Genomic DNA, 17,148 nt, shown 5'->3' with positions numbered 1-17,148 from the left:
CAGGTTGGGACATAAACAAACCCAGAACAGAGCGTCACACCTAAAATACATTGTCTGACCTGAGATGTCACCTTTATACTAATAAAATCTTAAGTTATCTTGGGAAAGTTCCTTGAGAAAAATTCTGAGATTTACATATTAATTTGTCAAAACCTGCATCACTAATCTAACTGATCAAATAAATAATAGCCATCTTGGTTTGTTCAATACATTCATTGAAGTTGTATGACCCTTTGATCTTTTACTTATATATTTTGTGTCTGGTGTATTAGAACATAGAACAATACAGCACAGAACAGGCCCTTCAGCCCACGATGTTGTGCCGAACATTTGTCATAGCTTAAGCACCCATCCATGTACCTATTCAATTGCCGCTTAAAGGTCACCAATGATTCTGACTCTACCACTCCCACTGTTCTCTCCCAGTATTCTCTGGACCGCTGCCTGAGGAAGGAATGGAGATCCAAAAGCTTGCGGTTTTAAATAAACCTGTTGGATTATAGCACCAGCTTATAGGCCAACTGGTTAATTTGCCAATAAAAACTTTGTCATCTTTCTTCACTTCAGTTTGCCTTACTAAATGTACTGCTCCTGTTGAAGTCAAATGTTCTCTGGCTGGTGAGAAACCTGATCAGATTGGACTCTGGCCAGGGCCAGATCTCCCATTAGGTAATCTTTTAATGTCCTATCTATAGAGTTATCTGATAAACAATACAGATAATTGAAGAATGAAGAAGTTGCTCTTTCTTGCCTTTGATTTTACATTTTGCTCAATGATAATATTTTACTGAATACTGCAGCATACTTCAGCAACCTCCTTGTAAATGACTGGATCTTCATTTACTCCCTGCCTTCAACATCATAATGCTAACAATTACATTGATAAAAGAACAAACTAGTTCTTTATTTGCTTCAGTTGCGAAAGAAGAGTTCCCACATCGAGTGAATCATTGGCTCCAGTTCTTCCATTTCTTAGCTTGATGGGGGCCTTCCACACAGCTGGCCTGTGTCTCACAGCTCTCCCTCCTCAGACCTTGCTTTTGCACTGTTGCATTATCAAGTTGTGGCGTGGCTGAAATGCTTCTCACTGTGTTGTTCCATTAACCATTTTCCCATTGTTTTTGAGTCTCCTCCCTGCCACCCATCTTGTTACAACATGAAGACGGACCGCTGAATCAAATCAGCTTCCTACTTTCTATTCACAATACAGTAAAATCAAAATACCCAATGACCTTCCAAATTGACCTCAATGGTTCCTTAACACACTTTTAGAATAGCCAGCACCAGGTTAATTATGTAAACAGAAGATTTAACAATGTAGTAATAATACTGTAGCTTTAAAAGAGCAAAATTAAACCACAAGGCAATCTGATTAATGTCTCTGATTTAACTCAATTCTAGCTCCCCCCTCCTCAACACACAGACAGTCAGGTAGACACAGTTAAGGGATACATCAAAAGACAAAGAAATAAATGAGTTGTAACTAGCCAGTTTACTGGAGCAGTCTCCACAATCTCGAACATCACTGACATTTAGGGTGATACAGAATCATCAAAATCCTACAGGGTGGAAGCAAGCCATTCAGCCAAATCTGGCCCTCAAAAGATGATCTCACCCAGACCTAACCTGCAAATTAGCATAGCTAATCCCCCTAATTTGTACATTTTTTGACTGTGGGTGAAAACTGGAGCACCCAGAGAACACCCTTACAGACATGGGAGAATGTGCACTCCACACAGACATTCGTCCTAGAGTGGACACAAACCCAAGTCCCTGGTGGCGTGAGACAGCAGTACTAACCACTGTGCTGCTCGTATCTTGCTTGGTTTCTGATTACACCAATGCATGGCATCCATTAGTCTTCAAAGAATTTTTTTTAAAATTTGTATCACTGAAATTCTATAGGACAACTAGGGAGCAATCAAACCTCTGACCTGCACTTTTCTCAGGCACAATCTCTTTGAGTTAAACACAGTCAAAAAACATGTCAGAACTCCACCACCACCACTAATGCCCCTAGCACCTTCCCTGCTGGACCAGTTATCTCCCTGTGAGGCTGCAACACCCATTATCTGCCATCTGCCCAAGCACAAAACCACACTGGATTTGAAGCATTCATAGAGCATCCTCCAGCAAGTAACAATTCACAACCAAACCCAAGACCCAACTCCAAGAGCGAATAACAGCCTGCCTGCCTTCCTCCCTTACAAAACAGTCTGCTGTCCACAGTCCCAAACCAAATAGCAAACATAAAAAACGGAGAATGAAAAGAATCGGCAAGAGCTCCAACAACCTGCTGACCTGGCATTCACTCTGGTGTCGACTGAGTGCATTGCATTCATTTCACAGATTGTTTAAGATTATTCAACGTACTTTGAACTATTTACCATGTTAGACTTAGCACGAGGTCTACATATTTGATGCTTGATGCTCTTACCTCACTGCTGGCACTTTTTTTAAACATATTTTTGTATTAGCACGAGCGTCTACAATTACCACTCACTGCATCCTCTCAATTCTCCCTGTATGTCTTGCTCAGAAACTTTACATCTGTGCCTTTCAACCCCATCTCCTCCCCCACCAAAGATTTGAAAAAGTAGTGTAAAGGAATAGTTCTGCATTGTGTACTTATACTAAAACTTTCTTGATCTTGTACACCTCTATAAGATCTTAGCTTTACTCAAGGAGAACAATCCCAGCTTCTTCAACATTGTTGCTAAAATCCCCCTCCCTGGCAAAATTCTGGTCCATCTACACTGTACTGCACCCTTACATGCTTCCTAAAGTGTAGTGACTAGAATGGGACGCAATATTATAGTTGGGGCTTGACCAAAGTTTTATAAACGCTCAGCATAATTTCTTTCAAATTGTACTAAATATCTCTATGAAAACCAGGATCCCAGCCATTCACGTAGCTGACACTTTGTCCCACTATCTTCAAAGATTGCTGCACATACATCCTCAAGATTCCCCAGTCTACATACTCTTTGGAACTGTGCTGTTAGACTAATAGTTGTTGTTTAATGCACTGTAGTTTGGTTGATCATTTTCCAATTGTTCATACACCAGTATTTTTTATTCTGGTTATTCAATTTGCTATAACCAACTCTCCTGTCATACCTGTGTAATTTGTTTCAGTTTATGATTCTAGTTTTAGATTGGGATATATCAAACTTAATTTAATGTCATTATGATCACTTTTTCCCAGATAATCTGTAGCTGGTTAATAAATATCATTGTGAATTTAGATTGTGTTCAGAAAACCAGAAGTCAAATATGATGACATCATTAATTTTGTTCCTTATTACTTATTGTAATATCATAAGGTAATTAAGAAAAGATAGAAAATAGATCATTCTTATTTGTTTCTACTGAACAGCATCTCTCTTCTTGCTATGTTGTAGACTAAAGAAAAAGTCCCAGTCAGTAGACATGAGCTCTCAAGGATTTGACGATCCAATGGCAACTGAGGATTCAACATCCCAAACTGGCAAAATCCTCAAAACAATTGCTTCAGAGGAGAAGGGGAAAAATGCTGTCAACACACAGAGACGTAACACTAGACGGACAGAACTCAAGAGATATTATACTATTGGTAGGTCAATTCTATTACAGGCAACATGATCAACTTTTCCAACATGCAATAGGTATTGGACACACTACCATCTGCGTGTGTGAAATTCATTTGATAATCTGTTTCAATAAATGTAATATGGTATTTATGTTAAAGTGCTACTATGTTGCAACTCTACCTACATTTTTATGTGGCATAACAGATTTCTAACTATCTGCTGGTCAGTGAGAATGGGGCAACAGGGTTACAAGAAGGGTTATAAACAGGAATAGAAACAGGGTATAAACAGGTTATAAATAGAGTTACAAGCAGGTTTCAAGCAGTGTTAGGAACAGGGTTTCAGCAGATTTATGGACAGGGTTTCAAACAAGGTTGCAGTCAGGTAGGAGCTTGTGAACAAATGCACATGACAGATGACATTTACTCACTTGAGATATGTCAGCTGCATGGCCTAACTATTTTACCAGCATTCACCTCAATTATCACTACTTCTACCACCTCCTTGTTTGACAGTCATTGGGACTGCAGTAACTGATTATGCAGAGCTGAGAAGCCAGTGCTCTCTATCTCAGCTATAAGCAAAGTGACTTTCTGAAGAAATAATCATAAAATGTTTCCTGATGGGTCAGCATTAATTACCAATCTCGAGTTACTCGTAGGGCAGTTAAGAGTCAGCACTTTGCCAAATATGGTTGATGGATTACCCTCCCTTAAGGACAGCAGAAACCAGATGAGTTTTTATACAATTGATTGTGGATACATGGCCACGATTAGGCGAGATTTTCAATTCCATATTTTTATTGAATTCAAATCTCGAATCAATTTTTGGTGATATTAAAGCATTAGAGCATTAGTCGGGGCTCTAGATTACAAAATCATTTACATTGTCAAAATACCACCATCTCTCCTCCTGTTACAAAGCCCGTTGTCATGGTACACTGTCACAGTACAATGCCACATACACTAACATAGACAGTATCTCAGAATAGTGTCTCAATACAGCACCTGAGTACAGATTCACTGGATAGTGTCTCAGTAGAGGGTGTCATTACAGTCCTCAGTACAGTGTCTCAGTACAATATCTCAGCATAGTTCCTCAGTACAGGAGCAAAGCATGGTGCCATGCTTGACTGCTGCAGCAGTTATAGAATCACAGAGGAATACAGCATGGAAACAGGCCCTTCAGCCCTAACTGACCCATGCTGCCCATGGTTCTCAGTCAACTAGTTCCAATTGCCTGCACTTAGTCCATACCCCTTTAAACCCTTTCCATCCATGTACCTATCCAAAGTCTTTTTTAAGTGTTGCTATTGTTCTCTGGTGCTTCCAGGCAATGTGATAAGTTAACTTGTTAAAATTATTTTGAAGATGGCAATTCCAAAATTAGCTCATTGTCAGTGTCATGGTTGGGTGTGAATCCTTGTGGTGGTCCGAACTCTCACCTGTCAGACTTCAATGCCACAAAATGCATGTTAAATGTTCTTCTCTTCCTTCAATCAACATTTTTCCTTTCCTCCATTGATTATGGTGGTGGGATTTGCTTGTCATTTTCTCCTGTTTTTTCTGCAGATTTGGGTCAGTAGCAGTACCAAGATTTTAAACTGAATTCTGATCAACATGCTGCTTAATATCTTCTTCTAACATTTTTGAATCAAACCTTGATTATGCCTCCATCTGGAGAAAAGTGTGAGTTTCTCTATGTTAATCAGGGTTAGAAGATGTCAGGTGGATACTGAAATAACTCCACAGCAGCTGGGTACCTGATGAAGGGCTTATGCCTGAAACATCGATTCTCCTGCTCCTCGGATGTTGCCTGACCTGCTGTGCTTTTCCAGCACCACACACTCGACTCTGATCTCCAGCATCTGGAGTCCTCACTTTCTCCTGGGTACCCTGTCATTAAACCACCTTTATTTACACATGGAGAGTCCTTGACATTGGTCCAGCTCTTTTGGAACGAGCTGTAAGAGTGAACAAGATGTCTGACACCTGTTTTTTTTTGCCCCTGTCATCTGTTAGAACATATAACATAGAACAATACAGCGCAGAACAGGCCCTTCAGCTCTCAATGTTGCGCTGACCTGTGAACTATTCTCAGCTCGTCCCCCTACACTACCCCATCATTATCCATGTGTTTGACCAAGGATTGTTTAAATCTCCCTAATGTGGCTGAATTAACTACATTGGCAGGTAGGGCATTCCACCCTTACCACTCTCTGAGTAAAGAACCTGTCTCTGACATCTGTCTTAAATCTATCACCCCTCAATTTGTAGTTATGCCCCCTCGTACAAGCTGATGTCATCATCCTAGGAAAAAGACTTTCACTGTCTACTCTATCTAATCCTCTGATCATCTTGTATGTCTCTATCAAATCCCCTCTTAGCCTTCTTCTTACCAATGAGAACAGACCCAAGTCTCTCAGCCATTCCTCATAAGACCTTCCCTCCAGGCCAGGCAATATCCTGGTAAATATCCTCTGCACCTTTTCCAATGCTTCCACATCCTTCCCGAAATATGGGGACCAGAACTGTACGCAATATTCCAACTGTGGCCACACTAGCGTTTTGTATAGTTACGGCGTGATATTGCGGCTCTGGATCTCAATCTGTCTCCCAATGAAATCTAACACACCATATGCCTTCTTAACAGCACTATCCACCTGTTGGCAGCTTTCAGGGATCTATGTGCATGGACACCAAGATCCCTCTGCACATCCACACTACCAAGAATCTTTCTATTGACCCAGTACTCTGCCTTCCTATTATTCTTTTCAAAATGAATCACCTCACATTTAGCTGCATTGATCTTCATTTGACATCTCTCAGCCCAATTCTGCAGTTTATCCAAGTCCCCCTGCAACCTGTAACATTCTTCCAAACTGTCCACTACTCCACTGACTTTAGTGTCATCTGCAAATTTACTAAACCATCCACCTATGCCTGTGTCTGTCATTTATAAAAAATGACAAATAGCAGTGGTCCCAAAACAGATCCTTGTGGCACACCACTAATAACTGGACTCCAGGCTGAATCTTTTCCATCAACCACCACTTGCTGCCTTCTTTCAGAAAGCCAGTTTCTCATCCAAACTGCTAAAATCACCCTCAATCCCATGCCTCTGCATTTTCTCCACCAGCCTACCATGTGCAGCCTTATCAAAGGCTTTACTGAAGTCCATGTATACCATGCCAACTGCCCTACCCTCGTCTACATGCTTGGTCACCTTCTCAAAAAACTCAATGAGGTTTGTGAGACACGACCTGCCCTTGATGAAACCATGTTGACTATGTGAAATCAAATTGTTGCTTGCTAGATGATTATAAATCTTATCTCTTATAATCCTTTCCAAAACCTTTCCTACAACTGAAATAAGGCTCACTGGTCTATAATTACCTGCATCATCTCTACTGCCCTTCTTGAACAAGGGCACAACATTTGCAATCCTTCAGTCCTCTGGTACTAAACCTGTAGACAATAACAGCTCAAGTATCAAAGCCAAAGGCTCTGATATCTCCTCCCTAGCTTCCCAGAGAATCCTCGGATAAATCCCATCCAGCCCCGGGACTTGTCTACTTTCACTCCTTCTAGAATTGATAACACTTCTTCGTAACTAACCTCGATCCTGTCTGGTCTATTATACCATATCTCATTCTTCTCCTCTACAATATTCTCCTTTTCCTGCGTGAAAAACAATGAGAAATGTTCGTCTAGCACCTTTCTGATCTCCAAAGGGTCCACACTCAACTTCCCACCTCTGTCTTTCACTGGCCCTATTCCTACCCTAGTCATCTTTTTATTCCTCACATACCTATAGAAAGCTTTCGGGTTCTCCTTTATTCTATTTGCTAAGGACTGCTCGTGTCCTCTCTTTGCTCTTCTTAACTCTGTCTTTAAATCCTTCCTAGCTGATCTGTAACTCTCCATCACCTCATCTGAACCATCTTGTCTCATCAACACATAAGCCTTCTTCTTCCACTTAACAAGAGATGCAATTTCTGTTGTAAACCACAGTACCCTTGCCTTATCACTTCCTCCCTGCCTGACAGGGACATACCTATCAAGGACACGCAATATCTGTTCCTTAAACCAGCTCCACATTTCCATTGTCTATATCCCCTGCATTTTGCTACCCCATTCTATGCATCCTAATTCTTGCCTAATCATATTATAATTGTCCTTGGCCCATGGATAACTTTTGACCTGTGGCATGAACCTATCCCTTTCCATTGCTAAACTAAACATAACTGAATTATGGTTACTCTCTCCAAAGTGCTCACCTACAACTAAATCAAACACCTACCCTGGTTCACTACAAAGCACCAGATCCACTGTGGCCTCCCCTCTTGTCGGCCCTTCGACATACTGTGTCAGGAAACCCTCCTGTACACATTGGACAAAAACTGATCTAGCCAACATACTAGAGTTATTGCATTTGTTAATAACATGTTCGTTTTTGTCAGGCTGGGAACTCTGATCGAACCTGATTAACCGGCCCAATCAGGAATCTCATATTCTATGATGTCCATCCGGCTGACTTCGTTACAATCATTGTAGGTACCAGTCATATCTCGATGCTTGAAAGGGCAATAATGAAAATTGGATCCACCTACTAATTCAATTGAAAAATAAGCTGTGCTGATATCTCTCACTGATGATGATATTGATTTGAAGAAAAGTTCTGTTACAATTTGTCTGACATCAGCATGTGTATTATTTATGATTAAAGATAAGACCATCAAATTTATGTAACAATCTGGTTAGGGCCCAGTAACCTATGTTTATAAAATGAACAAGATATGGGATCCCAGAGTTATACTAAGAAAATAAAGCCACAAGATTCTACAGATTTAAACAGACAACAATAAACTTTATAATGTTAGATCAGTAATATGTACTATAATGCATGTGTAAGTTATTGCTAACATCCAAAATTCATGAGTGGTACACATGGAAAATAGTCTGTACCATCCCAGCAAACTAATTAAATATGATCAAGTCAGATCCATTGGATTTCTCAGTAACCTCCTCCCTACCTACCACAGTCAGCTATCAAATCCCGTGAAGTTTCACAAGGGATCACAATTGTTCAGTTTTGCTGATTTGTTCTTGAAACTCACTCTACTTCTTTTTATGGTAGTTCATCCTCTTGCCTCAGGTTCACCATGCCTTTGACTCAGAAACTGTACTGCATACTAATTTGCATGCTTAACTTCAGCTCTTCTCCAAGCCAGTCCTGCTCTTGAGTATTACCCCAATGAATCCAATTTTGGTCAAGTACATCAAGCAAATACCGCTTGTGGGCTCTTCAACCCCATACTCTCTCAACTGCTGTGAAGCATGAATGCTTAAAGTCCATCTATCCCTTTACAGCTTTCTCTTATAAAGAGCTTGAAACCTTCATACTTTCTTAGCACCCAAGGATTTCCAAATCCTGACTGCAACAATTAGCTGAAAAATTGCTGGAAAAGCGCAACAGGTCAGGCAGCATCCAAGGAGCAGGAGAATCGACGTTTCGGGCATAAGCCCCTCCAACTCTGTCAATGTATTTTCTCATTCTTTAACAAACTATAATCTCTAAACTGTCCTGTATGACCTACAGGTGATCTTGAATTTAGAACTGCTCCTTTCAGAATTACCAATTTTAGAGCAGCCATATGTAGCAAAGCCTGATAACGCTCAGAACCCCTGATGCTTAAAATGTTGCCATTTTCATGGAAATGTTGGCTTTCATCATTGATTGTACAATAAAAACAATAGAAATTGATCACAACCATTTACAGAGGAACCTCGATTATCTGAAGGACACGAGCAGGGAGTATTTTGTTTAGTTAGTCGAATGTCTGATAATCGAATGCAGGATAACATAGTTTAGCTGAGCATTGGGACCTTGTGATCTTGCTGGATAATCCAATGCCAGATAATCCAATGCCGGATAACATTGTTTAGAAGAGCATTGGGACCTTGCGATATTGAAGGATAGTCTAATATTTGGATAATCAAATGCTGGATAATTGAGGTTCTGCCCAGCTCTGAGATCAGCTGGTCACTGGCACCTCCCAACATAGAAAACTGTCTGTGTTCAGAATAGGACAGGACTCTTACACATGGCTGTTGTTTTCAACCCTTCACTTAGCTGATGCCATTGAAATATGAAATTCAACCTTGTTGGCCTGTTTCCAGGGCGATTAGTGACTCGCTGCTTCTTTACTATATGTATAATTATTTACTTTATGAATTTTGTTTTATTCATTCATGTGAACATCACTGGCACTTGTTGCCCACCCTTAGCTGTCCTTCAGAAAGTGGTGGTGAGCTGCCTTTTGAATTGCTGCAGTCCACCTGATATGGGGTGACTCACATTTCTGTTCAGGAGAGAATGCCAAGATTTTGACCCAGGAGCACTGGAAACGCACAGCTGTTCAGGCAGCATCCAAGGAGCAAGAAAGTCGACATTTTGGGCATAAGCCTTACATCAGGAATGGTCATGTTCAAGTTAGGATGATGAGTGACTTGGAGGGGAACTCTAGATGTTAATGTTCTCAAGTATCAACTGGTGTTGCCCTTCTAGATGGAAATGGTTGTGATGCTGTCTGAGGCTCTTTGGAGAATTTCTGAATCTTACAGATAATACACATTGCTGCTAAGTAGATGTAGTGCCAGTCAAACGTACTGCTTTGTCTTTGATAGTATCAAGGTTCTGAAATGTTGTTGAAGCTGCACATGTCCAGGCAAGTGGAAAATATTCCATCACACTTCTGACTTGTGCCTTGTAGATGATGGACAGGCTTTGGGGAGTCAGGAAGTGAGTTACATACTGCAGTATTTCTAGCCCCTGACCTCTTCTTGTAGCTGATGTATTTACATAGTAGGTCGAGTTGAGTTTCTGGTCAATGGTACCCTCAAGGATGTTGATTGAAAGTCAGTGAGTGGTGATTAGATTTTCTTTCTTATTGGTGATGTGTATTTGTGTAGCACAGATGTTATTTGTGACCTGTCAGCCCAAGTCAGATTATTGTCTGGATCTCGTTGTATTTGAACATTTCAGTATCTTAGGAGTCGTGAATGTACTGAACATTGTGCAAGTCATCAGCGGACACCCTCACTTCTGACCTTATCATGGTCATTGGTGAAGCAGCTTAAGATGGTTGGACCTCGGATACTACCCCCCAGGAATACCTGTAGAGATGTCCTGGAGCTGAGATGACCAACTTCCAATAACTATGATCGTCTTCCAATGCGCCAGGTGTGACTCCAACCAATTAAATGTCTGTCCCCAATACCTATTGATTCCAGTCTTCCAAAGGGCACCTTGATGCCACACTCAGTTGAATGCCTTGATGTCAAGGGCTTAATTCCCATCTTGCCTCTGGAATCTGGGATTCTGAAGAAGGGTTATTGGACCTGAAATGTTAATTCGGATCTCTCTATACAGTTGCTGCCAGACATGCTGAGGTTTTCCAGTAATTTCTGTATTTGTTTCTGACTTCTAGCATTGCAGTTTATTCATTTTTTTTCTGGAATTCAGCCCTTTTTGTCCATCTTTGAATCATGGCTATAATGAAGTCGGGAGCTGAACGGCCCTAGTGGAACCCAAATTTGGCTTCAATAAGTAGGTGCTGCTCAATAGCACAATCAGTGATACTTCCATTACTTCACTGATGATCGAGAGTAGGCTGATGAGGTGGTATTCGACTGGGTTGGATTTTTCTTGCTTTTTATATTTGGACAGTATTCCACATTGTTGGGCATATGTCAGCGTTGGTACGGGACTGGAACAGCTTGGACTTTGGAGCATAAGTCTTCAGTATAATTGCGGGAATGTTGTCAGGGCCCATAGCCTTTTCAGTGTCCAGTGATTCTAACTGTTTCTTGATATCATGTGGAGTGAATTGAATTGGCTGAAGACTGGTAACTGTAATGCTAGGACCAGTGGAGGAGGCAATGGTGGATCATCCAAATGGCACTTCTGATTTAAGATTGCTATGATTGCTTCAGCCTTATCTTTTGCACTTATGAGTTGGGCTCTTCCATCATTGAGGATGGCATATTTATGGAGCCCCCTACTCCAATGAGTTGTTTAACTGTCCACCACCATTTCTGTCTGGATGTAGCAGGACTGCAGATCTTAGATTTGATACCTTGGTTGGGGAATCGTTTGACTCTGACTATCACTTGCTGCTTATGCTGTTTGACACTCAAGTAGTCCTGTTTTGTAGCTTCACCAGGTTGACACCTCATTTTTTAAGTATGCATGGATCTGCTCATGGCATGCTCTCTTGTACTCTCCATTGACCAATGGTTAATTCCCAGGCTTGATGATAACAGTTGAGTGGGAATACCCCAAGCCATGATTTTGAAAAATGCATTGGAGTACTGTTCTGCTGCTGATGATGGCCCACAGTGCGTTATGGTTGCCTAGTCTATAGTTACGAGATCTGTTTGAAGTCTGTCCCATTTAGCATGGTGATGGTACCACACAACACAATGGAGGTGATTCTTAATGTGAACAAAAGAAAAGTACAGTACAGGAACAGGCCCTTTGGTCCTGCAAGCCTGTGCCGATCATTGTGCTCTAATTAAATAAATAAAAACCTTCCCTTCCTTATTTGGTCTGTATCACCTCCCTATTCAAGTAATCACACAGATACCTCTTAAATGTCACCATTTCAGAGGGCAATTGAGAGTCAATCACATTGCTGTTGGTCTGGATTCACACGTAGGCCAAACCAGGTGAGGATAGCAGGTTTCTTCCCCTGAAGGACATTCGTAAACCAGGTAGGTTCTTCTGACAGTCATCTCATGGTCACCAGTAGATTCTTAATTCCAGATTTTTTTTTAATGAATTCAATTTCCATCATTGCCGCCAAGGCAAGATTCAAATCCAGGTCCCAGAATAGGAGCTGAGTTTCTGGATTAATAATCTAGCAATAATATCACTAAGTCATTGACTCTCCCTTAATAGGTGAACACTGACTGTTAGCATGATAACCAGCTGTGAGCATAATCAAAGGTATGTCCAGTCATGTCCCAAGGTACCCAAACTCAACCCGAAGGAAAACTGTCTGGAGGTCATCGGTACAGACCATGCTCTATGAGGATTAAAAAAAAAATCTTGATGAGCTATAACAAAAATCTAATGGAACTGTTTTTCTTGTAGCTATTCCTTCACAAAGGAAGTACATTTTGGTGAAACAAGTTTTTACGAACATATAAGATGTTCTGCCTTGGACTGCAGGCTATGCGACTTGCAAGAGCAAAACGCATGTGTTTTAATGTGGCAATACATGTAAAAGTGTCTTGTTCCCGTGCAGACATTGGTTGTGATCTCAGAACATTCGTAGGTCCTGCAGATTGTGGTGTTTATCCTGTGAGTAGAGTCACTTTCTACAAAGCTATTCACGTGATGCTGTCAATGCAAACTGCATTCAGCAAATTAACTCATGAAGAAATTATCAGTTTGTTTTCTTTAAATTCTGAGCAATATCATTATCATCAAGCCAGGGGATATGGAGAAGAATAGAACAAATGTTTTACTCTAATCCTGAATGAAATATCTGATGCCTGAGCCCACAAATGGCGCTGGGTTTGTGAGTGGAAACCGTGAGCATTTTGAAAACAGTTATTGTATGCATTGCAGCGATGTCATCTGAGTTCCAGCATTGCTGGGGCATCTTGGTTTTGTTTTCTTTTGTGTTTCATCAAAGGATGTCAGTGAGCATAGAGTACAAATCTTCTCTCATATGTTCTCCAAGCTGCTCTTGGTTTTGCCAAAAGTTAGATCTGCCCAACACACTCATAAGTGAGGTCAATACTTCCATTTGAAATAGCTGACAACAGGTCAACATTGTGACAACATTCTGAGCCTATGAATATGAACAGTAAGGATATAATTCTTGAACCCAAAGAGAGAAAATGCTGGAAAATCTCAGCAGGTTTGGTAGCATCTGTAAGGAGAGAAAAGAGCTGACGTTTCAAATCTAACTGACCCTTTGACAAAGGGTCAGTTAGACTCGAAACATCAGCTCTTTCTCTCCTTACAGATGCTGTCAGACCTGCTGAAATTTTCCAGCATTTTCTCGTTTGGTTTCAGATTCCAGCATCCACAGTAATTTGGCTTTATATAATTCTTGAAGTTTTTTTTCAGTGTTGGCAGGAATTTGAAACTCTCATATGACCAATTCACTTTATTGAAACTCTAAAGAAAGCATAAGGAGATGTAGAGGGGTTGGGTGGGAGCTGGGGGGAGATGCTATATTTACACATGAGACCTTCTTATGTTGGCAAAAGGAATACATATACCTTTCTCAAATGAACAAAAAATGCCATGGAGGCTGCCTAATCGCTGTTGCGTTCCTGAGCAAAACGCTGACTAATTAGAGTCTGCCTGCCTTGACTGAGAACTACTGTTGATAGTTAACAGTTCTTGCCAATTACCATGCCAACAATGGCCCAACCAATCAGAATCCCCTTCTCAGGCTGTATAAATTGGTGTCCCTTTGTTCAAGTTTATTTCTTCATTCCTCATCCAAAAAAGCTACAACTTCATGTCTCGTTTTTAGCAAGTTTGAAATTCATCGGGTTGCAGCTTTTACCTCATTTCTAGGTATGCCACAACACACCTCTTTCAATCATAATTGATCCCCTGGCTTGATGATAATGATAGTGTGAGAGTTATACTGAGCCACGAGGTTTTGATTTTGTACAAGGTCAATTTGCTATCATTGATGGTCCATGATAGAACTCATATCTTTCAATGGCATTAGACTCAAAATATGCACTTTATTTGGATAGCATTGATACTGAATGCAGAATAAAAAAAAAGGTCTCAACTACACACACAAAAAAACAGAACCAAATACCGAATAATTAACAAATTAAATACAGAAAATCAGAATACAGAAAATCATTAAAATAATTCTAATAAGAATACCACAGACCTACAATGTGTGTCTTTATACATTTTAAGTTAGAATGTACTATTGGACAGCAAAGCTGAGCTGTTGCTCTATGATGGGCTCTCTCATAGCTGGGCATTTTTGAACTTGTAAGTTTTTGAAATGTTTATGCTATTTTCTGTCTGAGTAACTTTTACCAGAACTGACAAATAATTAGAAACTTCTCATTACAGGTAAAACAAAAGAATATTTACTTTTGATCAGTTCCAACACAGTTATGTGGTTTGACACATTCCAGTTGAAATTTCTATATCTTAGAGAGATTTGCAGTTGTCATTCTTTTTCTTAAAAAGAGAAAGAGAGAGGAAAAAGATAGAGAGAGATTTGTGGTTATCATTAACCATTTGTTGTCTGGTTTGAATCCTTTTATGAACTAATTTGGTTCTATAATTATTGATTAAACAATTAATAATGTAAGATCAAGAATTCCTTTATGTTTGGTTTTCAGAGTTGAATTAAATTTCGAATATGGTTAGGTCTGACCTGGAAAGTTGCCATTGTTTTATCTATGGCTGACAGAAGGTACTAGCTGTGACTGTTCTATTGTTCCAATATTTTTATCTTGACACTGGTAATTTTATTTTCTGATGGTTTTAGTTCACAGAGGAAAAATATTGTTGTCAGCAATATTTGTGAGCAGTCATCTTTTGCTATTCAGTAATGGGCAAGCCATCAGCCATCTTATGCTAATTAGTGAAAGCAGTCCACAAAGCGAAGGCTCAAAATGCTGAGTGGGCACCTTCTTGCTATATTTTTCCATAAAATGCTGGGTCACTCAAAGTGTTATCACGTTTTTCAAAACACTGCATTTTTAAAGTAAAAGAAAAGCAATGAAGCATTGTTTGTGTGATGTGTTTAGAATGTTCCAGAACATTTTAGAGCCATTGAAGGAGTGTTTTTAAAATGCTGTTCATGTTATAATTTAATTTGTACACAAATAAGATGCTCTGAACAGCACTGTGACAATGATCAGAAATGTTCTCTGAAGGAACTCTACTAGCTTCTTCCTGCTGTGCTTTGAAATAGTGCCATGGGAACTTTTATGATGACCGGAATGGACAAATTGGATCTCGGTTTAGCATCACCTTCTAAATGCAGTACCTCCTCAGTGTTCACTAGACTATTAAGCTAACCAATGTGTCCAAATGTGCTTCTGATTTAGACTAACACTTGCCTCTTTCTGTACCTTGAGGTGCTTTTAGTCTATTTGGCTGCAGCTGCAGTGCAGACTTGTTTCCATATCCAAATATAAGCAAAATACTGCAGATGCTGGAAATCTGAAATAAAAACAGATTGTTGAAGAAACTCCACTGCATTTCTGGAGAGAGAAAAACACAACTAATTCTTTGAGTCCACATGACCGTTCTTAAGTTATACATTGATTTTCACACGAGTACCGTTTCATGGCCTCACCCCTCCCAATTTCTGTAATATCCTCTTCATGCATTCTGAGACACCTATACTCTTTTAATATTTAAAATTCATTCAGAAGGTGTAGGCATCACTGACTCAGATAGAACTTATTATACATCTGGAATTTCCAATTGCTATGAGTCTGGTGTCACATGTAGGCCAGTTGATAAATTACTTTTCCTGAAGGAAATTAATGACCAAGAAAGGCTATTATAAGGATTATATGGTCAGGCTCAAAGGTAGAAGACAGAGGGTGGTGGTGGAGGGTTGTTTTTCAGACTGGAGGCCTGTGACCAGTGGAGTGCCACAAGGCTTGGTGTTGGGTCCTCTACTTTTTGTCATTTACATAAATGATTTGGATGCGAGCATAAGAAGTACAGTTAGTAAGTTTGAAGATGACACCAAAATTGGAGGTGTAGTGGACAGCGAAGAGGATTACCTCAGATAACAACAGGGTCTTGACCAGATGGGCCAATGGGCTGAGAAGTGGCAGATGGAGTTTAATTCAGATAAACGTGAGATGCTGTAGTTTGGAAAAGCAAAAAAGCAAATCTTAGCAGGACTTATACACTTAATGGTAAGGTCCTAGGAAGTGTTGCTGAACAAAGAGATCTTGGAGTGCAGGTTCATAGCTCCTTGAAAGTGGAATCGCAGGTAGACAGGATAGTGAAGAAGACGTTTGGTATGCTTTCCTTTATTGGTCAGAGTACAGGAGTTGGGAGGTCATGATGCGGCTGTACAGGACATTAGTTAGGCCACTGTTGGAATAGAACATAGAACAGAGAACAATACAGCACAGAACAGGCCCTTTGGCCCACAATGTTATGGCGAACATTTGTCCTAGCTTAAGCACCTATCCATGTATCTATCCAATTTCCGCTTAAAGTTCACCAATGATTCTGACTCTGCCACTCCAACAGGTAGCGCATTCCATGCCCCCACCACTCTCTGGGTAAAGAACCTACCTGACATTCTCCCTATACCTTCCACCCTTCACCTTAAATTTATGTCCCCTCTGCCACTCCAACAGGTAGCGCATTCCATGCCCCCACCACTCTCTGGGTAAAGAACCTACCTGACATTCTCCCTATACCTTCCACCCTTCACCTTAAATTTATGTCCCCTTGCAACACTCTGTTGTACCCGGGGAAAAAGTCTCTGACTGCCTACTCTATCTATTCCCCTGATCATCTTATAAACCTCTAT

General features: G+C 40.4%; 1 protein-coding gene across 3 annotated transcripts in view; it reads left to right on the top strand.

The window, feature by feature from the left end:
- Positions 1-17,148, top strand: part of LOC122549113 (oxidation resistance protein 1-like) — a 477,033-nt gene that overhangs the window by 201,142 nt on the left and 258,743 nt on the right. For all 3 annotated transcript variants that reach the window (XM_043688398.1, XM_043688399.1, XM_043688400.1), the window contains one exon: positions 3,405-3,595. In XM_043688398.1, the coding sequence (XP_043544333.1) occupies positions 3,405-3,595 (191 nt within the window). The remainder of the gene's footprint in view (positions 1-3,404; positions 3,596-17,148) is intronic.

This window comes from Chiloscyllium plagiosum, chromosome 4 (assembly GCF_004010195.1).
Source record: "Chiloscyllium plagiosum isolate BGI_BamShark_2017 chromosome 4, ASM401019v2, whole genome shotgun sequence".
In the NCBI taxonomy this organism is placed as follows: Eukaryota; Metazoa; Chordata; class Chondrichthyes; order Orectolobiformes; family Hemiscylliidae; genus Chiloscyllium; species Chiloscyllium plagiosum.
This window is presented reverse-complemented; position numbering and strand designations above follow the sequence as displayed.